The sequence below is a fragment of the Rhinolophus ferrumequinum genome, chromosome 17 (assembly GCF_004115265.2).
Source record: "Rhinolophus ferrumequinum isolate MPI-CBG mRhiFer1 chromosome 17, mRhiFer1_v1.p, whole genome shotgun sequence".
Lineage (NCBI taxonomy): Eukaryota > Metazoa > Chordata > Mammalia > Chiroptera > Rhinolophidae > Rhinolophus > Rhinolophus ferrumequinum.
In genome coordinates, this window is record NC_046300.1 from 42777690 (window position 1) to 42804177 (window position 26488).

Consider the following 26488-nt stretch of genomic DNA (forward strand, 5'->3'; position numbering starts at 1 on the left):
GCTAGGTCAGTCCCCAGAACAATTCCTCTCCATTGGAAACAGGTCTAAGTGCTGACACGGGGTTTCCCACAGCTTCTACTGGCCTCCAAAGGCTATTTGTCATCAGAGGCTCTTGATGAAGCTATACATAAATATCTGACTGTTGTTAAATACAAAACAAAACAAAACAAAACAAATATTCCACAGGAACCAAATCAAAACCAGCTGTGAGTAAGAGAGGCCAAAAACTCAGTGTAAGTGCAAAAGGCCTAGCAAAAACATTTGTTAATTGCACTATTTACTTTGCTGAATAGTAAATTGTCATGCCAATGAAGTCATATCACATGACTATAATGTTTTTCTTATGACTTTCCTGCTATGAGAGAAATGGGTATTTTATCTTCTACAATTCTGAATTCTGTAGTAGATGAGTCAGAATCTGCGTTTTAATTCAGAATCAACTCATCTGCTCAGCCTGTTCATTTCTGCCAGCCTGTTTATAATTTTACATCCTATATTAAAGTTAACACTAAACTTCCTTTTCAAATGATCATTCATTAATCCCTAATTCTGCAGAAAGAAAGTTCGGCTTAGCAAAAACTTGATGAAAATGCAATTATATTAAAGGAGGGCTATAACTGCAATCCTTAAAACATAACTGTATAATGCAATATCAAATATTGGTAATATGGTCAAGAGAAGGAAACATAGCCTAAAATTAATCCTGGAATCATGGAACTCACAAGAATGAAAATGAAGTAGTTCAGGGAAGTTGGGTTATGGGATTTTGGAATTTGAATTTCTCATGGATATACCAAAGTAGCTTTTCATTAACTCTCTTATGGATCAATCAGTCTTTTCTCCCTAGTTAGATGGAGTTTGAAATTATTTGGCATTTCCCACAGCACAATGTTGAACCCACAGTTGGAACGAATTCAGTACATGTGAACTGATAGTTGATGATAAATAATCCTAAAACAAGTCACAGCTGATTCTATGAAAAGATGGCATTCACATGTTTGATTTAGACTGAGCCTTTTTTCAACAAATTAAGCAATTTGGAGAGTATCTGGTGAGCACTTCACAGCTCCATGACTTGGACATCTTGGGCTTCATCAACTGTAAGACCAACCATTTCCTTTGGTTTCAACTGAGATAAACAGATGTCTAGGGCAACAGAAAACTGGGCTCAATCTCCAAATGTCCAAACCCATTCTCAGTAAAGGTCCTGAAAATAAAGTTCAGAAATAAATTCATGCAAAATTCCCTGCTTAGATGGCCATATTTTAAGAGGGTAAAAAGTTGAGTGAGGCCTTTTCTCTGTGAGGCCTTCTAATACCTCATGGGCAGAATGTAACTATAATTTGGCAGCTAGATGGTCTATCAACAAAGGGGGTGTCTGTCCAAGGCCCCTACTTTATGAAATACGACATGAGTTAAAACATTTATGAGGTGAGTATTTTTAATCTGCAACTCAAGGTAAAAATCTACCACACACATTTCTCATTTAAATATTTTTATTGCCTCTTAGTTCTACAGCTTTTCCTCATCACACTAAATGAAACAGGGTAATTTTTCCTTTATCTGCAAAATCCATCTACCAGTTCTGTTCTTTTTCTTCAAGTTCTATCTTCACTCTATCTCTAACACAATCCAATCATTTTCATTCATTTATTCCATTACCTCAAAATCATTACCCAAAACGAACTCACCTTGTAAGTCTGGCCACTCCCTCTACCACACTCCTAGTCCCCACTCGTGCATTTTTCACTTCAACCCCGCCTCCAACAGAAACGAACCTGATGATGTGTCTGTTAACCAATCATTTTGGGATATTGGATGATGGAAGGGGGATGGATGTAAAAACTAGGGTTGCCTAAGATCTGGATGATTCTGTCTTAAATATATCTTCCAATTCATTATCTCTGTGTCCCTTTCTACGAAAATAAATGGATTTATTGTCTCTAGTAGGATCAACTTTGTATTTCTCCGTAAAGGGGCTATACCGGGGGTACCAAAAAAATGTACATATTTTAAAAGATGTTATCTATGTATAATTTTTCGAAGTTGAATTGAATTTTGGTAGCAATGTGTAGTATGACGTTCATTCAAAAGATGGCATTAATCAAATGAATGCTAGTGTCATTCATTGCATTACAATTTTAATACAGTTTTTTCCTTTCTTAAAATGTGTATACATGTTTTTGGCACCCTCTGTATCTTGGGAGACAGACCACAGGTGTTAAAGGATATGGATAACTTTAATAGCATCAAAAGTTTTCTTTTTTAACTGAATAGAGAATTATCTTGATACAACATGGATGAACCTTGAAAACATAATGCTAAGTTAAAGATGCCAGATACAAAAGGCCACATATTGTGAGATTCCATTTCCATGACATGTCCAGAATAGGCAAATCCATAGAGACAGAAAGAGTAGTGGTTGCCAGACCCAGAAGGAGGAGGAATAAGGAGTGACTCTTTAATGGATACAGAGTTTCTTTTGGGCATGATGAAAATCTTCTTTTCTTGGTAGTAATAATAGTACAACTCTGAATATACTAAAAACCCCTGAATTGTACACTTTAAAAGAGGGTGAACATCATATGTAGTACGTGAATTATAATTCAATAAAGCGGTTATTAAAAAATAACCTTATCTGATTTCAGGAAACTCAAGCTCCAATTACATGCTCATGATTCTGAATAACACACTAAAGATTCGCCCTTGGAGACCTTCATTCAGCTTAGAATGCTCTGCCTGACTTCCCTACCCTTTCCCCACCCAAATCCAACTTTTATTTTTAAAGATAGTCTACTCATCCTTTAAAACTAACTGGTGATGGATGTTAACTACATTTATTATGGTGATCATTTTTGCAATGTATACCAATATCAAATCAGTACACTGAACACCTGAAACTAATATAATGTTATATGTCAATTATATCTCAATTAAAAAAATAAAATTTAAAAAAAAAAAAAAAAAGCCTAACTGGAATATTTGTTCCCTTCTGTATGAAGCTTTCTTCGACATCCCTACTTTCCTAAACAGGTATAACTGCTCTCTCAGCACTTAACATATAAATGACTAAAACATTTTTAATGATATTAGAGCACCCTATTTATGTCTGTTTCTCACACTAGACTATGAGCTCATCCACGTTAACTTCTCTATTCAGTTACTAGCACAGTGCCTTGCTATCAAACTTCCAAAAGATACTCAGTAATTCTTTTTCAAAAACAGTATGTATACAAATACATATTTTATAAACAACATATGAAATGATACTGTCACATAGAATTATCTGGGTGAATCTTTTGCAATTTCAGTATTGATGCATGAAAGCAGTCTAAGATGAGAATTCAGTGGGCATTCTTGATTGCACTGCTGAAATAAATAAGTTGAGACCTTTCTATATGGGAAACAGAATTTTGTAGTTTTATTAATGAACATTTATAAATGCACTGGGAATCAAATATGTAAATCAAAACACTATGCTTATACAGATGTGAATATTTTTTGACATACATACTTATTTACACGCACACACATTTTTCACAGTAACGTAAATTAATGTAGGTAGGATAATGATTTTTGCTATGAGGTCCTCTGGCGAGCATTATTAACACACAGTCCTATTTAGAGCTTTTTAAGAAAAATACTGATCCTTTTCTATGACAGGAGCTGCAAATACCAGTAACTATAAGGATCATCAACTAAAGAGCATCATCTAAATAAAGAACACCACTTAAAGAAGACCTCTGGGCAAGAAACTAACAACAATGTTTATCTACAGAGAGGAAACTGGGTGGTAAGGGACAGGTACAGAAGATTTCTTTTCCACATAGAATATTTTTTATACCGTTAAATTTCATATCAAATACATTATTTATCTATACAAGTTGCTTCTTGGCACCAGATAAACATCACTATTAAAGAATGCAGGCCTGGGGTTGCCAGATACGATTTTTCAAAGAAGTTATAAATGCGAAAATTCTGATTTTTATGTAAAACTCATAATTTTGAAATGTTGGCTTTATTCAGAACTTAACACATAGGGCAGGCCAAACGAAACACACCTGCAAGCCATATCTGGCTCATAGGTCAACCAGTTTACCACCTCTAATCAAAAATTTGATGTGTGGCTTATATTCCAAAACTATAAATGTAATTTAATGGAGGAAAACTTCAAAAAGAAAACTCAGACTTGTGGATGAAACCATGCCACATCCTGCCCCACCATCTATCTAGTCACTATTGCTCTCTTAAACTTCCGGTGTCTTTTAAAAGGCTATCAATATTTGACCAACTGAAATGCAAAACAAGGCAGGTTTAATCAAGGAACGTGCCCTTTATCCTAACATCTGCTCTGTTTTAAAGAGTGAAATATGGGGTCAATTTCAAGTTGCAATTCTTCTAGCCAACTAAAGAGAGGTATGTGAATTATTTCTAGGTGGCTGGAAAAATTCCCTCAACCAACTAGTCAAATGATTGTATGGTTGAAAAGACCCATAAGTTATGTTTTCCTTATTATAGGGCAGTACAGTGCTGCTCAAAAGACAAAATGGTGGTGGCGATCAACATAAGATTCTGAACCTTTTCTGGGAAAATCTCAAAGTCTCTTAAAGTCCTGGAGAAATGCCATTCATCACCCAAAACTGCAACTAAGAGACTCCATGTGGTGGTAGTGGAAGATTGCATCTGTTGAATGCTCAGAAGACACCAAAGCAAATACTGTGTTTCCCCAAAAATAAGACCTAACTGGAAAATAAGCCCTAGTAGCATGACTTTTCAGGATGACATCCGCTGAACATAAGCCCTAAAAAAAAAAAAAAGCGTCTTTTGGAACAAACATTAATGTAAGACCCGGTCTTATTTTCGGGGAAACTCAGTAAAAGAAGAACCAGTTGCAGGTCTAAGTCTAGCACTAGAGATACACTGTCTTGCTTCTCTGGTGTGCCTAAAACCTCCCCCTAATCTGCTGAAAGCTTCAAGGGATCTGAGTCTGGTATTTTCACCATGTTTTTCCTACATTCAGTGCTAGCTCCCATCTTCCAAACAGCAGCCTTTTTACCACCAGCTGGTATAGTGTGAGGCCTGACCATGTACTCCGTTGACCACTGGGGCCTCCCCCAATGATGAGAACACACAACCCCAGGCAAGGGTGGGGGTGAAGAGGTAATCAATGAATTGGGCTCCAGGACTAATGGCAACTTTGCAGACACAGACGCTCAAGGTTTTCCTTATGTAATTTGTGGAATTGCTATGATAGGCCATGATTTTCCTAAGAGCTCTTTCACTCAGGTGACTAAGGAGAAAGCTGTTGATTTAATCTCATTCATCCATTTTGAGGAACAGTCCACTTTGTCAAGTGACTGGAGTAGCTCCATACCATATACAGTACTTTTGGAAGAACAATGAGCATTTAAAAAAACAAAATAACCTATTTTTTAATCCCACTCTTAAAAAAAAAACACAACACAATTATAATGACCCAGGAAATTAGGATCTGCAAAATATTCTAATTAACAAAAGAAAACATAACTCTCTTAGGTTGTAACTGAGGAAGCCATTTCATGGTGGGGTTCAGTGGCCTAAGAAGACTGATCAAATTATAAAATAAAAGCCAGGAGTGTTCTCTCTGAAAAAAATGGCCAGAGTCCAATGTCTTCCTTGACTTGCATTTTGATGTATGGACATTAGAGCCAAGTCTCCAATGGCCACGGGTATGCTGTTCTTCAGTAAGAAACGGAGGTGCTTGGAAATCAGTAACCTATACTTCCTTGATCAACAATTTTGTGCATTAGGCACCTACTATATACAACGACCTGCACATGTCAGCTTTCAGCAATTGTGGAAGGTTTGTTCTAAGGAAAAAACATCATAATTCACTGCTACCTTCCTTTTCCATCAATCTGAATATCAAACAGGTTTTAAACACGTAAGTCCTCAGTACATAAAGCTTCTTGTATTCTTACCTCAGCAGCTTGGGTCTCTTGATGCAACAACGTTAGACCAGTCAAGTCTTCTAAGAATGAATGCGAAGAGTTGAACACCTTCATTAGGAAATTAAATCCCTCTCGTTCATATTGATCGAGAACCTGTAAAACATTTATGCGTTTCTAAAAGGGGCGGCACATTTTAAATGCACATGAAAAGGTTTTCACTTCTAACAAGCATCTGTCCAAAGTGAAACAGGAACTAGAATTACATGTGGTGGGTAATCAACGTGTTGGGCAAAACACTGGGAGAGCTTAGCATGCACCACTCTTTTCTTTCTTAGAAAGAATGACAATCTTATCTCTCAATTCAGATGACGATTTTTCTCAAATAACGTCAGTTACAGGCAAATTCACTAAAAATTCTAGAAGACTTGGGGTTACAAGTGATTTTCAAGTTCACTTGTTAGGAAAAGAATAATAGGCAAGAAGAGCCAAGAAAAAAACTGACAAGGATAAAGGGAAAAGAAGGGACAAACGGATGGGAAATGTGACATACTGGCTAGCCAAACGTATTTTAAAAAATAATAATGGAAAAATGTAAAACTAAATTTCACCAGGCACATCACAAAAGAGGAGTCTCAAATGGCCAATAAGTGTATGAAAAGTTGCTTAGCGTTACAAGTGATCAGGAAAACGAAAACTGAAACCCCAATGAAATACTACTTTAGATCTACCAGCATGGCTAAAGTGGAAAAGACAGAAAATACCAAGCACTGGCAAGGATGTGGAACAACTGGGATCCTCGTGAGAGTACAAAATGAGGCAACCACTTTAGAGGCTCAACACGCACATGCCCTATGATCAAGCAATTCTACTGCTGGGTATATATCCCCAACAAAAAATGTATACATACTCGTATGTGCATCAGAAGACCCAAACAAAAGTGTCCACAGCAGCACGATTCATGATAGCCCCAACTAGAAACTGCTCAAGTGTTCATCAACAGTAGAATGAATGAACAAACTGTGGTTTATTCATGCAGTGGAATATTATATAGCAATGAAGACAAACTACAACTACATGCAACAATATGGGCAATTCTCACAGACATAATGTTAAACAAAAGAGAGAAGCAGTATGTGCTGTGTGATTACATTTATATAAAGTTCAAAAAATCAAACAAGATGAATCTACTGTGTTGGAAGTCTGGAGAGTGGCTACCCACAGAGGGACTGTAATTGAAAGGGGGCACACAGGAGGATCTGGACTGCTGGTGACACCCGCTTCTTTACCTGCGTAGGGCTTACAAAGGTGTACTTGGTGAAAAATCATCAAGCACTTTTTTGTATATATGCTGTCCTTCAATAAAAAGATCAAAAGATAAAAGGCTAGCAGTCTTTTCTAGGAACATATGAGCAGTCAGAAGCAATCAAACAGATGATTATCACATTTTAGAATTCAATGATCACAAGAACTATATGAATTGCAGAAAGCAAACAGTGAACCAGAATGCCTCAGAATTCAGAAGAAATAAAGATGGATGCTTCAAAAAGACAGCAGACATTGAAGATAAACTCAAGAAATCAATTACACATGAATAGAAAGGCTGGAGAAGCAGTAACACAAAAAATAGAAAAATTTTAGAATAAATATTCTCCATTCAAAAATGAAAATGTGTAAACCCTTCAATCCAGCAATTGTACTTTAAAGACTATTCAAAGACTTTTCTTTGTTGAGGGCTGGGGAACTGTGATTTTCCTTTTGTTGAAATATTCTTTAATACTCAATTATCTTTCACTTTACAAAGTGAGCATTTTAAAGAAAATCTAATAATAAGAATGTTGACTCTTCAGTCGCATGCCTGTACCATTCTTGCTTGTGCCCTGCTTGCATGGGCTCAAAGACTGGTGTGTAAAGATGCTCACTGCAACGGAGTTTGCAGCAAAAAAAGATTAGAAACAACTACCCTTTAATAGAGGACTTATTAAATTATGGTGTATTTACAAACAAGGACATAATCTGGGTCCATTAAAGGAATCTAGAGTATTAATATAAACTGATTTCCAAGACATAGAGAGACACTAAAAAGCAATGTCCAGACCATGTGTCTCGTACTGTTTTTAAAATAAAAGTGGAGGAGGAGAGGGAAACGTACACAAGTGCGCGTGCGTATACTGCTTGTTTATGCGTATAACCTCTGGAAGAATACATGCACAACTGGCATCAAGGAGTTGCCTCCCTATATTCTTCAATACTGCTTGAATTTTTTAACCATGCACATGTATTATTTATTTTAATAATATTACAATCTTAATTCAGTGTTAAAGTTTTTTTTGTGTGTGTGTTTTTTTCCCTCCAGTGGTGGAGAAAGGTCTCAGAAGAGAAGGAAGCAGAACTCTAAAGCCCAGATGAAGGAGTTGGCGCTAGAAAGGAGGGGCAGGCGTCCCTCAGCCACAGGTAGCAGGGTAGCTGTAGAGATAACTTAGGATCCTGAGTGGGAAACGGGGCTGAGAGGCGTTGGGTGTAAACAGCAGGCAGCAAAGTCCTGGGCTGCCAGAGAGAAGGGGTGGGACGAGCCACTGAGCTTGAGTAGGGTGGTGATGGCTTGGGACAGCTGCATGGGGACGGTGAGAAAGGGAGCTCTGATCCGCAGCACAGAAAGAGCGCTGAGCAATCTGAGGCCCCTGCTGGGGCAGAAAATAGAAGTTTTGAAAGAAAGGTGGTTAAGGACACATCGAAGCCTGGGGACTGGCAAGAAAAGGGTAACAAAGATGGAGGTCAAAGAAATCGAGGGGCTGGTGAATACTAAGAAGGGAAGGGACCCAAGGCTGGACAGAAAAGACTTGCAGGCTGGAGGGAACACAGAGATTGGGATCCTGAAGGGCAGGAGGGATGGGGTGTGTGTGGCGGGTGGGGGTGTGGGTGGGGGTGTGACAACAGTCTCATGGCGTGTACAAAGTAGTCTTTGGCTGATTAACCACAGTAAATTCATTTGACAACCAACTGCCTGAACAAAAAGGCACTTAATAACTAAATCTCCCAGTAGTAAAATTTCTTACAAACCAGAATGTTATCTCAGAAAAAATATGCATGGAAATTAAGTGACCTTTTTCAAAATGATAAATACTGTGTGTTTTACGATCACTTATTTCTGAGTGAACCACTAAGCTCGTGAAATAGCTACTTTGTGCCAGGTTTCCAGTAGGGTAAAAGAAGAAATGGGTTTGAAAAAATGGACAAAAACTTTGAAAAACATTGGAATAATTCCAGAGATGATACTTTGTTAGACTTCATTGAACTTTCAGTTTTCAAGCCTATGTTTCCATATAATTTTGTGGTGCTACAAATCGGGACAGTGGAAAAACTAACAGCAAGGGGAAAATGAGTAAAGGCCACCTCCCCCATAATCAGGATGTACAGAAAGTTTAATGCTGAAACATTATTAATAGCTCTGGCTTGGAAAATATGTGGAAAAACTTAATCCTCAAGGGGCATATTTAATCACGCAAGGGTTTTCCAGTATTCCCTTTATGTGCTGGGAAGTTAATCTGTGTTACGAGTATAAGCAGCTTATAAAAGGTACCAGGATTTTTCCCCCTACAAACAGCTTAACTGTCTTAAAGGGGGAAAACATGTTTTACATTATCCCAAAACAACCACCACCGAGATCCTGCCCCGATGAATTTGAGCACTGCAGCCACCTGTCAATCTACATAAAACCCACCACACCTTTTAAGTGAATTATATATAATACAGGGTCCTGAGCCGTGTACGCATTACATTCCGGTCGGTTTTATATCGCAAAGGTCAGGGGAGAGTTTGCTATGTCGAGAAATGATAATGACTCTTTTAGTATAAAGACATGGACCCTTTTCTGATAGACATGATTTTCCTTAATTATTTTGTAAGGCTAGGTTATCTATATTCTCAACATATATGAGCACATACTCCTGGACAAAGATTGTAGAATCACTTCTTAAAACATGATTTTAGGAATATCACCTCTCTTACTGAGATTCTCTAGTGACTCCTTTTTTTTAAAAAAAAAGTAGAGTTGACATACAATATTATATTCGTTTCAGGTGTACAACATAGTGACTTGACATTTATATAACTTACGAGGTAATCACCTCACTAAGTCTAGTAACCATCTGTCATCATGCAAATTTATTACAATATTATTGACTAGATTCCCTGTGCTGTATACTACAGCCCTGGGACTTATTTATAACTGTTAAGTTTGTACCTCTTACTCCCCTTCATCTTTTTTACTGATCGCACCACACTCCTCACCTCTCACTTTGTTCTCTGTATTTATGAGTCTGTTTCTGGGGTTTTGTTTGTTTTGTTTTTTTAAGATTCCACATATAAGGGAGATCATACAGTATTTGTCTTTCTCTATCTGACTTATTTCACTTAGCATAATATCCACTAGGTCCATTCATGTTGTCACAAATGGCAAGATTTCATTCTTTTTTTATTGCTGAGTACTATTCCATTATATGGGGGTGCCCAAAACAATGTATACAAGTGGACACTTTGGTCAATGTTGCTCAAGCAGTAGTTTGCCATAATCAGAAGTGTCTGGACGCTGATGGTAACCACTTTGAGCACCTCTTGTAACTGCAAAACCCAAATGTGACTTGTATTCATCTTTTGTTATCTGTATATATCGAGTATTACAATTTTAATAGTTTTTTTCCTTTCTTACAATGTGTATCATATTTTTGGCACCCTCTATATATAGATATATATCTACGTATATATCTCACATCTTCTTTTCCATTCATCTATCGATGAACACCTAGGTTGCCTCTGTATCTTGTCTATTGTAAATAATGCTCCTATAAACACAGGGATGCATATATATTTTTGAATTAGTATTTTGGTTTTCTTCATATAAATGCCCAGAAAAGAAACTGATGTGTTCTATAGTAGTTCTATTTTTAATTTTTTGAGGAACCTCCATACATACATTGTGTTTTCCACAACGGCTGCACCAATTTGCAATCCCACCAACAGTGCACAAGGGTTCCCGTTTCTCCATATTCTTGCCGACACTTGTTATTTGTTGATTTTTTGGTAACAGCTATTCTGACAAGTGTGAGGTGATATCTCACTGTAGTTTTCATTTGTATTTCTCTAACGATTAATGATTTGTTAGCATCTTTTTATATGTCTGTTGGCCACCTGTATGTCTTTTTTGGAGAAATATTAATTCAGGTCATCTGCCCATTTTTTAATAGAATTTTTTCTATGTTGAGTTATATGAGTTTTTTTTTATATATTTTGGATAATAACCCCTTATTGTATATAGAATTTTCAAATATCTTCTCCCATTCAGCAGGATATCTTTATTTTGTTGATGGTTTGTTCTATGCAAAAGCTTTTCAGTTTGATATAAACATACTTATTTATTTTTAATTTTGTTGCTCTTACCCAGGGAGATACATTAAAAAATATATATACTGCTAAGACCTATGTTGAAGAATTTACTTCCTTTTTTTTTTTTCTTCCGGAGTTTTATGGCTTCAGCGCGTACATTTTAGTCTTCAATCCATTTTGACTTTGTTTTTGTATATGATGTAGTGGTCCAGTTTTCCCAACATCACTTATTGAAGAGACTGTCATTTCCCATTGTATATTCTTGCCTCCCTTGTTGTAGATTAATTGACCACATAAGCAAGGGTTTATTTCTGGGCTCTCTATTCTGTTCCATTGATCTATTTGTCTGTTTTTGTGCCAATAACATACTGCGTTGATCACTGTAACTTTATAGTATAGTTTGAAATCAGGGAGCGTGATACCTCCAACTTTGTTCTTCTTCTTCAAGATTCCTGTAACTATTCAGGGTCTTTTTGTGGTTCCATATAATTTTAGGATTATCTATTCTAGCGCTGTGAAAAATGTCATCGGTATTTGATAGGAATTGCATAAATCTGTAGATTGCTTTGGCTACTATGGACATTTTAATTATAACAATCCTTCTAATCCATGAGCACAGAATATCTTTCTATTTATTAGTGTCATCTTCAATTTCTTTCATCAATGTCTTTTAGTTTCCAGGGTACAGGTATTTTGTCTCCTTGATTAAATTTATTCCTGTGCATTTTACGCTTTGATGCAATTATAAATGGATTGGTTTTTTAATTTCTCTTTCTGATTGCTCATTATTAGTGCATAGAAATGCAACAGATTTCTGAATATTAATTTTGTATCTTGCAATTTTACTGAATTCATTTATTAGTTCTAATAGTGTTTTTTGGCTTTTTTTGGTGCGTCTTTAGCATTTTCTATATGCAGTATCATGCCTTCTGCACATAGTGACAGTTTTACTTCTTCCTTCCAGTTTGGATGCACTTTAAATTGCTGTTTTACTCCTGTGTCCTAGAGCAGGCAAGCGTGCAGGAGTACATCCCTCAGTGACGTCCCTACTGCAGCTCACACTGTCTGGGTAGGGTTCCTATGATTACTACATCTCTGTTTCTCCCACCCTTCTCTAGGTGGTCTCTCTTGCTTGGTGCACAGAAGCTGTTCAATCACCCCTCAGTTGTTCTTCAGAAAGAACTGCTCTATATGTAAGTGTATATTCAGTGTACCCGTGTGAGGTGAGTCCAGGGTCTTTCTACACCTCCATCTTGGGCTCCTCCCTTTGGTGACTTTTTACTAGATCAAACCCATACTCTCCTGCTAGGTATATAAATCCCTCCATGACATTTTACTTTGGGATGACTCTCTGAAGAATGATTTTCATAGAGTCTAAGATCTCCTGACAAAACCATGCAATGATTCTCATTTCATGAGGAGCAGAAGGGATTCATACTTTGCAACTCTTGTCTAGTATTCTTAATCAGGACACTGGCTCTGTGTACCATATCTGAAAAAACAGCTTGGGTATTTGCAAAAGGGAAAGGGAACATGCAGTGTCTGAAAAACTCTTATTTAAAATTCCTATTGTTTAGAAATTGTACTTAGTTGCTCTTGACAATTTAAAAATATATTATGTGTCCTGATTTCTAAAAAACTCAGGGAAATCTTTCCTAATGTCCCATACAGGGTAATAAAAGAGTATGGCTAGAAGCCACTAGGATCCTTAATTCCCATCCTATAAGAATCCATAAAAGAAAGGTCAAAACACTACCCTGTTAGAGACAGTCACCCCGTCATCTGCAGAGGCTTTCCTCCAAGTTGAGGGCAAAACCCTGTTTTCCAGCAATGTTGCTGAGTGAGCCACTCCAGGGTGGAGAATCCCTACTTCAGATAATGAATGGGAAACATTGCTCATAAAACCAGGAAACCCTTGATCAGTCGCTGTCTCTTGGTGCCCTGGGATTTCTATCATAATAAAAGACAATCAAGGATGAAAAAAGCCTCAATTTCAGCTGCCCTTACAACACGACTGCCTCACTTTCACTGCTCCCAACTCCACAGGACCATTCACCTTGGAAAAGCTTCAACTCCTTTCTCGTTCCATCTTGGTGCTGCCCTGCCTCGAATGATCTCCTGTATTCCACATCAAATGAGATTTTTTACTTCCATCAAAGGTCAGCTCAAGTATAAACTCCTGCAAGAAGTCTTCCCTGATTAATTGTACTCTCCATGATCTTTTCTTCCCTTTATTCTCTGACGCCACTCTCCATGGTACATTAAGTTGCCAGAGGGAAATGCTCTGTCTGACTCACTGTCCCTGATAATCAGGAGTTGATGGCATTTTCACATATCAATCAGATGTTCAATAACTTTGTTTTTGTTTCTATAGATGTTAATGATATAAAGCATATAATGGATGAGAAAACAGCTTCATATGGAAACATGAAACTATCATCCTAACTATATCTGTTGCTGTTAACTTGCTCTCTTGGACACAGGCAGGATTTATGAAGCTAAACTTACCAAAAAAAAAAAAAAAAAAGGATAAATCTGAGTTCAAGATATGTAATGAGTTCAAGATATGTATACTAACAGTATGTCACAAACTGTAACATTAATTGGATAATTACTGGCATGTCAAAAATATAGAACATAAAAGTCTCTTGTTCTTCCCCTAAAGTCACTGTAGAGTGTACATTATTCTTAGGCATCCAAATACAAAACGGGCACAATGGTAATTTAGAGGAGGTGGGTGATTTCAAATCAAAACATCAAATAGCTTTAATTTTTAGATAACTGACAATGGAATAAAGTCCCAACACTGTAGCATTTTAATTGAACCTTTTATGATGCAACACCCAACTGTACTAAAAAGAACCAAAAAAATATTATATCTTGGTATCTTCACGTACTAAAATCAAAATTCTATTGAAGTCAACTGGTTAGAGGAAAAGAAACTGAGAAGTTCTGGAGATCTATTGTACAGCACAGTGATGATAGCAAACAATACAGTATTGTATACTTGAAATGTGCTAATAGGATAGCTCTTAAAATTCTCACCATACACACACACACACACACACACACACACACACACAAATGTTAACTATGTAGAGGTGATGATATGTTAATTAGCTTGACTGTGGTGATCATTTTACAATAAACACATATATTAAAACATCAAGTTGTATACCTTAAAAACATATCACTTTTATATGTCAATGATATCTCAATAAAGCTATTTTTTACAGGGAGAGATTCCATGCAAACAGTAACCAAAAGAGTTAGTTGGAGAGGCAATACTAATATTAGACAAACTAGACTTCAATATTATTACTAGAGATGAAGGACATTATATAATGACAAAAGAGTCAATGTTAAAAAACAATTATAGTTATAGGTATATACATGTATCTACTAACACAGCCCCAAATACATGAATAAATGACAGAATTGAAGGGAAAAATAGAATTAAACAATAACAGTTGGAGAATTCAATATGCACTTTCAGTAATGAATATAACTAGACAGAAAATCATCAAGGAAATAGAAGACCTGAACAATACTATATAACAACTAAATCTAATAGGCATCTCTAAAAGATTTATCTCCAGTTACAGCAGAATACACATTCTTCTCAAATGCACACGGAACATTCTCCAGGATATGCCATGTGTTAGGCCATAAAAAAGTGAAATCATACACTATATGTTCTCTGACCACAATGGAATGAAATTAGATATCAATAACATAATTAAGTTTGGGAAACTCACAAATATGTGGATATTAAACAACACACTCCTAAAAGCAGTGGATGAAAGAAGAAATCACAAGGGAAATTAGAAAATACTTTGAAATGAATAAAAATTTATAAAAACAAGCACAACATACCAAAACTTATGAGACACAATGAACACAGGGCTTAGAGGGACATTTATAACTATAAATGCCTATTATAAAGAATGATTTCAAATCAATTACTTAACTTTCTACCCTAAGGAAAAAAACAAAAAGCAAACTAAACACAAAGCAAGCAGAAGGAAGGAGATATGAAAAGTTAAGCAAAAATAAAATGCTGGTTCTTTGAAAAGATCAACAAAATTGACAAACCCTTTATCTATACTGACCAAAAATAAAAGAAAGAAGACTTGACTTACTAATATCAAGAATAAGAGAGGAGACATTATATAAATCTCACAGAAATAAAAATGATTACAATACTATGAACAATTGTATGCTAATAAATTAGATAACCTAGAAATGGACAAATTTCTAGAAAGATAGAAAGTGCTGACAGTGACTCAAAAAGAAAGAAAATCTGAATAAACTTATAAAGAGTAAAGAGATTGAATTAGTAATAAAAAAAACTTCCCACTAAGAAAAGTTCAGGACCAGATAGATTTGCTGGTAAATTCTGCCACATGTTTAAGTAAGAATTAACTGATCTTTTTCACAAACTCTCCCAAAAAAACAGAAAAGGAGGAAACATGTCTCAACTCATTCTATGAGGCCAGTGTTATTCTGATACTAGAACCAAAAAAGACATCACAAATAAAGAAAACTACAAACCAATGCCCCTTAAAAATATACTTAAATATGCAAAAATCTTCAATAAAATACTAGCAAATTGAATCCAGCAATATATAAAGATTATACACCAGGACAATGTGGGATTTATCCCTGGAAAGCAAGTTTCGTTCAACATATGAGAATAAATCAATATAATACACCATTATAGTAGAATAATAATGGCAAAAAACACATGATCATCTTAATAGACACAGAAACATCATGTATCAAAATCCAGCACCCTTTCATGGTAATAAACACTCAACAAGCTAGGAATAAAAACAATTTCCTCAACTTGCTAAAGGGCATCAATAAGCACATTTATATGCCATATTATACTTAATGGTAAAAGGCTGAAAGGTTTCCCACTAACATTAGGAACAAGACAAGGAGGTCTGCTTTCGCCACTTCCATTCAACATTGTATTAGAGGTTCTAGTCAGGGTAATAGACAACAAAATGAAATAAAAGGCATCTATCTAGATTGAATCTGGATTGGAAAGGAAGAAGTAAAACTATATTGCAGATGACATGATGGTGCATATAGAAAAGCCTAAATCTGCAAAAAACTCTTAGAACAAGTAAGTACAGCAAGGCTGCAGGATACAAGAGCCATATACAAATATCAATTGTATTTTTATACACCAGCAATGAACAATTCAAAGAAGAAATTAGGAAAAAAACTCCATTTACAATAGCATCAAAAGAATAAAATATCTATGAATAAATTTAACAAAATAAGTGTAATACATATACACTGAAAATCACAAAACTTTACTGAAAAAAAACTGAAGAACAAAATGAATACTACAAAGACAAGTTCACGGATTGCAAGACTCAATACTGGCAAGATGGCAATACTCCCCAAACTGATCTAACATTTAATGCAATACCAGCTAGCTTTTAGTGGAGGGGGTGCAAATATAGACAAGCTGACCCTAAAATTCATATGGAAAGGTAAGGGACCTTGAATAGTCAAAACAATCTTGAAAAAAAAAAAAGTTGGAGATCTCACACTTTATGATTTCCAAATTTACAAGAAAGATACAATAATCACTAGATGCTACTTGCATAAGGACAGACACACAGATCAATGGAATAGAATTGAAAGTCCAGAAATAAACCCTTACATTTTTGATAAGAGTGACAATATAATTCAACAGAGGAAAGAACAGTCTTTTCAACAAAAAGTGCTGGAAAATTGAATATTTACATGTAAAAAATGAAGTTGGACCCTTACCACATACCATATACAAAAGTTAACTGTAAATAAATTGTATCTCTAAATAGAAGAGCTAAAAGAATTACATTCTTAAAGGAAATCATAGTAAATCTTTATGACTTCGAATTGGACAACAGTTTCTTAGATGAGACAATAAAACCATTGGAAACCAAAGAAAAATAAGCTAAGACTTCATCAAAATTAAAAACTATTGTGCTCAAAGGATACATCAATTAAGTGAAAAGACAAGCTGCAGATAGGAGAAAATACTTGCAAATTTTGTATCTCATAAGGGTTTGGTATCCAGTATATATAAAGAACTCTTACTACTAATCAATAAAAAGACAAACAATCCAATTTAAAAATGGGCAAAGGAACTGAATAGATATTTCTCAAAAAAAAAAAAAGATAAACAAATGACTAACAAACACAAAAAGAAGCTCAAGATCATTGGTCTTTAGGGAAATGCAAATGAAAAGCACAATGAGCTTATTTCACACCCAGTAGGATGGCTATAATAAAAAAAGAGACAAAAACAAGTGTTGAAGGAGAATCAAATAATGGAGAATCAAAATCGTCCTATCTGCTGATGGGAATTTAAAACGATGCAGCTGTTACGAAAAACAGTTTGGCAGTTTCCCAAAATGTTAAACACAGAGTTACCAGATGACCCAACAGGTATACATATACCAGATGACTCCTAGATATACACCAAGAAGTGAGAACATGTTTACACAAAAACTTGTACACAAATATTTATAGCAACATTAATAGCCAAAAAAATGGAAAACCCAAATATCCATCAAGTGACGAATGGATAAAAAATGTGGTACAATGGAATGTTATTCAGCCAGATGAAGGAATGAAGTGCTGACACATGCTACAGTATGGATGAACCTTGAAAACATTATGCAAATGAAAGAAGCCATTCACAAAAGGACACATATGATTCCCTTTATTATGAAATGTCCAGAAAAGGAAAATTCATAGCACCAGAAAGATTAGTGGTTGCCAGGAGCTGGGGGAAGGCTATGAATGGGGAGTGACTACTAATGGGTACAAGGTTTGTTTTGGGGGTGCTAAAAATATTCTGGAATTAATGTGATGGTTGCACAGACTTGTGGATATACTAAAAAAGTAATGAATTGTACACTCTAAAATGGTGAATTTTGTGGTATGTGAATTATATCTTGTTTTTTTAAAAGACATACAATAAGCTGTTAGTAGGAGGATCCAATGTAGGATGTCTGTAAAGCAGCTGAGTAATTAAAAACACTATCTGGATGAACGGATGGAGGGAGGGAGGAAAGGAGGGAGGGACAGACGGACACAACCCCACCCCCATCAATCTGTAGACTGTTAGGGAACGCTTCTTCAATAATGTGTCATTACCAATTAGAGTTGTTTAGACCTAAGTAAGTACCAGCTCTAGTTTATCATCTTAAAAAAAATCAACAATACTTCTGAAGATCCTTGGAAAGATGTGTGTGTGTGTGTGTGTGTGTGTGTGTGTGTGTGTGTGTGTGTGTGTGTATGAGGGGGAAGGAGAGAGAGAGAGAGAAGAGAAAGGGAGAGAAGAAAAAAGAAGTTCTCTTTAGGAGTTTCACTATCTTAAAGTTTTGAAGAGTGGTGGAGGACCAAAAAACTAGTGTAGATCCTTTCTGGAAAAGCTAATCTGCAAAAAAAAAAAAAAAAAAAAAGAAGAAAAAAGAAACACTAATCTGCTATGAGCAACTTTATCTAAATCTATAAAATAGCTCTTTTTATTTCTATCATAAAAGCAAAATAAGGTTTTCTCAAATAATTTGACTTCACAAAAGTGAGCTGGTTAAAAAAAAACTGAGCTGATTACTGAGCAGGATGTTATAATAATCGAAGCATTTACAGATGGATGGTCTGACCAAGAAATCTCATCTTTTTAGATGTGTGCTATTGGAGGTCATAAATCTGAGGAGGGCTTATTTTAAATATCAGTAGAAGTCAACAAGGAGGCAAATTGGACAAATGCAAACAAAAAGCTGCTCCAAGAATAATTATAGCCCAAACTACTCAATACATTCATTCAAATATTTACAGAGAGCCTGACGTAGGTTACAGGCTTCTTTGGGACATTCCATGTTTCTGTATAAGGGGAACCGTTCTTTATTTCATTATGCTAAAGTACACATAAGATAAAATATAGTATCTTCATTATTTTTTTTCATTATGCTAAAGTACACATAAGATAAAATATAGTATCTTCACCATTTTTAAGTGTACAGCTCAGTGGCGTTAAGCACATCCATTGTGTGCAGCCATCACCACCGTCCATCTCCAGAACCTTTTCATCTTGCAAAACTGAAACTCTATACTCATTAAACACCAACTCCCCATTTCCTCCCTTCCCCCAGCCCCTGGCAACCACCATTCTACTTTCTGTCTCTATGAGTCTGAATATTCTAAGTACTTTATTTAAGTGTAGTCATACAGTATTTGTTTTTTTTGTGACTGGTTTATTTCACTTAGCATAATATCCTCAAGGTTCATCCATGTTGTAGCACGTGTCAGAATTTCCTTCCTTTGAAGACCAAATAATATTCCAGTGTAGGTACAGAACACATTTTGTTTATCCACTCATCGGTTGATGGACACCTGGGTTGCTTCCAGGTTTTAGCTACTGTGAATAATGCTGCTATGAACAGGGGTGTCGAGGGGTGCCATCTATTGTCAAGGAGATAACTCAATATCCACTATAATTCACAGTGCGTGGGGAACTATTTTTCCACTTGTGATATTCATTCTTTGGTCTCAGGTTTGCTTATACATCAATATTTTGTTGGTTTGTTTTTATTTTCTGTCATTTCATCAGCATTCTCATTAATTTCTAAAACCAAGCCAGGGGAAAGGAACCAGACTACCTTACGTACTTAAGTATTAATTAATAATAACACGTTAAAGGAGGATTAAATGCAATAACTTATAGGGGGAAAATCCTAAAAACTCTGTAAGTTAAAAGTTTACGTTAGGTACAAGGATATTTCTTAAATGACTTCTTTTCATCCTTCATTATCTAAACAGAAGGAATCAGACAAGAACTATCCCTTCTTCTTAATATTCTCATCTGAACACAAACACGCTGAAATGCCTCACCATCTCAAAAAATATAATCTCTCGATCACCTCTTTCCCTACCTTCCCCCCAATGTCCTTAACAGTAAAAAATACCCTTGAAAATCATACACCTCTATTTCATCATATGAGTAGATGAGAAAGGCAGAAAAGGGATATAACTACATCTACAAGTGCATAAAAATCTCACTTTAAAATGAAGTTTATAGGGATGCAACTTTTCTTTTTCAGTCATCTTTTAAAACTAAAACATACATACATATATGACTGTAACAAACCGTAGATATACTTAGAAGGATCTTGGAGGATTCCAAGCTTTTAAAAAAATTACACTTGAAACCTTAATATAACAAAGCACAACTTTCTAAATTCATTCTTCAAAATAAGTCACAAAGCACAAAGACTACAGAGCAGTGGTTCTCAAACTGGAGGGCTTGTTAAACTCTAAGAACTACGTTCCATCCCCAGGGTTTTTGATTAGTTAGGTCTAGGGTGGAGTCTAAGAATTTGCATTTCTAGCAAATTCCCAGATTACACTTTCAAAATGCCTTTTACATCTAAACAGGAGCACATTCTCTTGAGACTCAACCCATGAAGAAGCATGTGCGTTCCCTTTAAATTAACTTTAAAAACTCATTTTTTCAGCTGTTCTTCCTAAAAGAAATTACTTTGGGTGATATTACTGTTTACTTAGCAGTTTCAGTCAATCCCTTTAATAAATTCTTTATGGTAAAAGGTTTTCAGTTCCCCTGCAAGACAGCCAGGTCTCATTAAGAAAATTATTACCCCGGGTGACTTTTGTAATGTGTGAATTTGGGGTCAGCGAATTTGTTTTCATTTTGGAACTGAGAATTATACAAGCACATATTTTGGCAGGCAAGCTCCATTGAGAAAAACTAGGTACTTGATTATATTAAATTATTTTATACATTGTTTCTGTCTTCATCTGCATGGCCCTTGAGGGTCACTGCTTTCGACTAATAGCCGTTGGCTGGAAACAGCCCAGACACAGGTTTGGCTTGATTCATGGAGTATTTGGGGGAGGGGAGGATATGCTTGAATTAGCACTTAAAAATCAGGCAATTTCACATTAAAATTCAGATTTCCACCTATTGTTTAAGAAAAAAATTCAGAAGATCTGGCAGCATTATTCCCAAATGTCTGCAAGTCAACAACCATCAGCCAGCGTTGGTCTGCAGCTGCCCTTCAGAGAGAACCGGAGCTCTAGCTGGCGACAGTCCCCCTTCATCTCCTGTTGTCTTCAATCGAGTCCTCTCCATTCATTTATTCACTGGCCTAGCACCTTGTGTATTGGGGTACCCAGCATAAGAGACAACAGATAGTAGAGTCACTGTTTCAAGAAGCACACATGCACTGGCTTAAATTAGGTGTGGTGTAGGTGAGTGTCTGGATTCCGTCTCTGAAGGCCTAAGGTTGTTGAGGTGTGTGATCCACCAACAGGCCACCTCTACTCTTTGGAAACTCTTGTGTTAGAAGCCGTCAGGCTAGGATGACTATGCTCCGCAAAGCCATGTCAGGTTGAGACTCTTCCTGTCTGGCAAACAAAACCAAACAAAGCTGCAAAGGATGGATGGCATGCCCGCAAAAACCTGAATGCATTATGCCTGCTGGTCATTTAATTAACCTTTTTCCTTGTGAAATAACACAAAAAAGTCAAACGTAATACATAGCTTAAAATACTGTGGAGTGCACCTCTGCATGAGTCCTACCCAGCCAAGAACAGCAGCACGTCAGAAGCCCCTACAAAGCCGCTCCCCAATCATGACAACCTCCGACTTGCTTCTCTCAGGGTAAACACTCACTTGTGAGATAAGCACTTCCTTACTCTTCTTTATACCCTTGTAATTTCCTAAATAAGAACACTAGGAGCTTCTCTTAACCTAACATTTGGGCTTCTTATTTATTTATTTTTTTAACTTTTGCTTATTTAAGTGTGTTTTTCCAGGACCTATCAGCTCAAGTCAAGTAGTTGTTTCAATCTAGTTGTGGAGGGCGCAGCTCACAGTGGCCCATGTGGGGATCAAACCGGCAACCTTGTTGTTGAGAGCACCGCGCTCTAACCAACTGAGCTAACCGGCCACCCCTATCATTTGGTCTTGACTCCAGTTCCTACCACAGGGCTTTTGAAAATCTTGTAATTTCCTGAGTGATAGGAGTGTCCTTTGCTCTCATATAGCAACTCTGGGCAGGCTTCTGGATAAGGGCTGGTCATCGGAAAGACCAAGCCATGACGGGAAGCCACTCTCTGAGAAGGGAGAAGGGCTGAAAATGGAGTTAATGATCGATCATGATACATGATGAGGCCTCCATAAAAATCCTGAAAGCACAGGGTTTGAAGAGCTTCTTGGTTGGTAAACACATGGAAATTTAGGGAGAGCGGCACATCTAAAGAGGGCACGGAAACGGCATGCCTTTCCCCTCTACCATGCTCTGTGCATCTCTTCCATCTGGCTGTTCTGAGTTATATCCTTTTATAAAAATAAAAAAAAATGGCGATCTAGTGAGTACAATGTTTATCTGAGTTCTGTGAGCTGCTCCAAGAAATTAATCAAACCCAAGGAAGGAGGGGATCATGGGAACCTCTGATTAACAGCCAGTCGGTCAGAAGCACAGGCGACAACCTGGCTTTGTGACTGGCATCAGAAGTGTGTGGGGGGCAGTCTTATAAGACTGAGCCCTTAACTTACGGGATTTGATACCAAAATTGAGTTACATTGCAGGACACCCAGCTCGTGTCACAGAGAATTGCCTGGTGTGGAGAAAAACCTCCACACATTTGGTGAGCAGAAGTGAAATGTTTTGAGTGAGTAGTAAAGGAGACTCACAGGAGAGAAACACGGTAGGAAAGAACTGGGTTTTTCTGCACATAGGAAGGAAAAAACTTTTGTTTTTCCATTACAGCTTCTTTCATCAATGACTGAGAAAGATTTGTTAAAAGTTTCCACGGTGATTATGGATTGTCTATTTCTCATAGTAGTTCTGTAAAATTTTGTTTTATATATTTTGCAACCATGTTATTAGGTATATACAAATTAAGAATTCTATCTTCCTGGTGAATTAAAATCTATCATTGTAAAGTGATAGTAATACATAGTAATGCTTTTTGCCTTAAAGTCTATTTTGTCTGATGTTAACACAGTAACGCCAGTTGTGTTGTGATTAGTGTTTACATTGTATACATTTTTACAGCATTTTCTTTTTTTTCTTTTTTATTTATACACAACTTTAATTTTCAGTTTAGTAGTACACCCATCTGGATTCTTTTAGCGATATACCACACCAATTCAATACAGGCTCTCTAAAGAACCCTTACTTAGGCTACTTCTCTCAGAATCCCTGTGGCAACCTGCACTGTGAAGGCTGTGATACAGACCTGTCTCTTCACTTGTCCCCAGGTCTTGGAAGGATACACTTTGCTTTTGCTATCTAACAGAGCAACATAGATTCCTGCGAATGACTCCCCACATACTTGTTGTGGCTGTTTGCAGCATAGATGACATGCCTATAGAAAGGCCTGTCTGATAATCCTAAATGATAAATAAATGCTTGTTCCAGAAACATCAGTTGATCATTCATTATTCTCAGTAATACTGGATTGTTTCTCCAAGCCTTGGAGTCTCTCCCAGAACTTAGAATCAATTTCTGTAAAGTTCTTCACTGCAGGAAAAAAGTGAATCAAATGATACACTGTATGTTTTAAATTCTTATGGATGTTTCATTGAAATATTGTAGATTTTGTCAGCATACTTTCTTAAAACTATAGCATAATCTTGACAGTCATAAGGGAGCATTATGGAATCTACTAGTTTAAATACCATCCCTCCTCGAACCTGGGCCGCAGCGAGGTGGTACTTAGAAGTTGGATCATAAAACTTTCCCAATAACTCGTATGTTTCATAGACACTGTTACAGTGGACAGCTGCTGAATTTGTTTGCTGTGCAATTTTTAGTATTGCGTTCTCCGTCTGAAACAATTGCAAGTCTTTGGAGGACTACCTCAAAGTCATTACCAGATCCCAACGTGCTAACCTAGATCACCAGTTTAGTTTAAAAGCATGTAACTCAGGAAAACCAGATGGAAGAGATGCACAAGGCGAGGTATGGGGAAAGGGTGCAGAATGTCGACGTGTAGTGAGGTGTACTTCTCTCCCTGAATCTCCATGTGTTCGTTAACCCAGGAGCTCCACATCTTTTTATTTTCAAGCATTCTGTATCCATATATCTAAGATATATTGTTTGCATAATGCATATAATTTAAAAAATCTAGTCTGACAATCTTTGTCTTTCAATTACAGCTTTTAGTCAGCTTATGTGTAATATAATTACTGATGCGTATGGGTTTAAGTCTACTACCACTCCTTATGTTTTCTATCTTTTTTTTTCATTCTATGTTCCTTTTTCTTCTCTTCCTTTAAATTTTCTCATTAGATTTTTTTTCCCTTTATTAGTTAGAAGTTATCACATTTTTTCTATTTGTTAGTGTTTAGTCTATTCATTACAACATATATCCTTGACTTACCAAGGTCAAACATTAACCGACACCTTTACCATCCCCCAAGACAATGTAAGAACCTTGAATAGATTAATTCCATTTACCTCTTCCCAAATGCTATGCTATTTTTGTCCCATAGCTTAAATCTCTCTCTATTTTAAAAAAATCCAACGTTGTATTGTCTCATACAGTCAACGTTCATGTAGAGTTACCCACATATTTACTGCTTTCTTTGCTTTTTATTTTTTTCTGACACTGTAATTGAAAAATTTTTTGTAGAAGTGATCTGAGGACTAAAATCATGATATCTTCCTCAAAGAAGATTTCGCTGCTTTTACCTGGCACCTCTGGGCATTAGCCAAGTGGAATCATCTTAATCCGAGGAAGCCTTAAGGCTTCTAGGCCACTCAGATAATGTGAAACTGAGCAGCAGCCAACATGAGAGTTGGTTTACTTCCAGTTACCCTCACTCCTGGGTGTATCTCTTCAGGGGATCCCAACTCAAAGTGGGATATGGTTTACCAGGTTTCCCAAGCTTGACAAGACCCAGACTATAATTTTTAACCTCGAAAGGACACCAAAGGTGAGTTCAGGCTCTCAACTTCCTTTTCCTGATCAGCATATGTCCAGCCCTAAGACAAAAGTGGTCCCAGCGCTAGGCTCACTCCTCTGTGTTCACATTCTTTCCCAACTCTCAACTCAATAATCCCTCACAATTTATTAGTTCTTTGACACTTAAGAAGATTAAAAAATAATTTATGTAGTTTCTGTAGGTAACTTTATTAAGTGAGCAGGTTTGAATCGTGTCACTTATCACTAGTTAAAGTACTAACCTCCCAGCATTCGCTTATGTATTATATCCTTGGTACCTGGCTTGACCTTGCACTGCCCCTAGGTATGGAAAAGTGCTATGGTGTTCTCTGAAGAATCGTGATCGCTCTTCTTGGCAGACACTTGCCCTTCTAGTGCAGAGGAAATACAGAGGACAAGGGTTCAAGTTACAGCTCCTATCTCTTACTCACTCTGCGACTCTGGACGAAGGTTTGTCTGCAAAATTTGGTGGGAGAGATAATACTACCATGTTTCCCCGAAAATAAGACCTAGCCGGACCATCAGCTCTAATGTGTCTAATGCGTCTCGTCTTATATAACATAATATAATATAAGACTGGGTCTTATATTAATTTTTGCTCCAAAAGACACATTAATAGAGCTGATGGTCTGGCCAGGTCTTATTTTTGGGGAAACACGGTACCACACATATCAGAAGATCAGATGAAGAAACACAAAAGAGCTTGAAAAAGCCTACAAACTAACAAGAATTAGAATTCTTTCCCCTCATTTCTCTGCCCCGTGAACCATTCATCCATGTCTCTGGCTAATTCATCATGGCTGGCCAGTGGTCACCGGACATTTCAGATCACTCATCAATGGCTGGCAATATTACAGAAGACACAAAATTCCAGGGTCAAACAAAGGGATACCTATTATATTATCTATAATTTATTTGAAAACACTTCAGCACACATACTGTGTGTACATACAATGTACACTATACACTCTCCCTCTCCCTCCTAGGGGTAACTAGTTAGTATTTGAGGTATCCTAATCAGGAATATATAATTCAGATGTGGCTGGCTCACATTTGAAAGACTAATTAGAAGTCCAACTTCCAGAGTCTGAGTGGATCAGCTACAGCTATCCTAATGTATACCAGAGGGTTCCCTAATCAGTATAAAGAAATAATTTTTCTGATGACAGTAATAGTGTTCAAGATATACGGAT

At 36.7% G+C, this 26488-nt stretch overlaps 1 protein-coding gene and 1 pseudogene across 2 annotated transcripts in view; both read right to left on the bottom strand.

Moving 5' to 3' along the window:
* ATG7 (autophagy related 7) overlaps positions 1-26488 on the bottom strand; it is a 215687-nt gene that overhangs the window by 93097 nt on the left and 96102 nt on the right. For both annotated transcript variants that reach the window (XM_033132876.1, XM_033132877.1), the window contains exon 18: positions 5961-6083. In XM_033132876.1, coding sequence (XP_032988767.1) covers positions 5961-6083 — 123 coding nt within the window. The remainder of the gene's footprint in view (positions 1-5960; positions 6084-26488) is intronic.
* On the bottom strand, positions 23526-24374 carry LOC117037077 (putative N-acetylated-alpha-linked acidic dipeptidase; annotated as a pseudogene).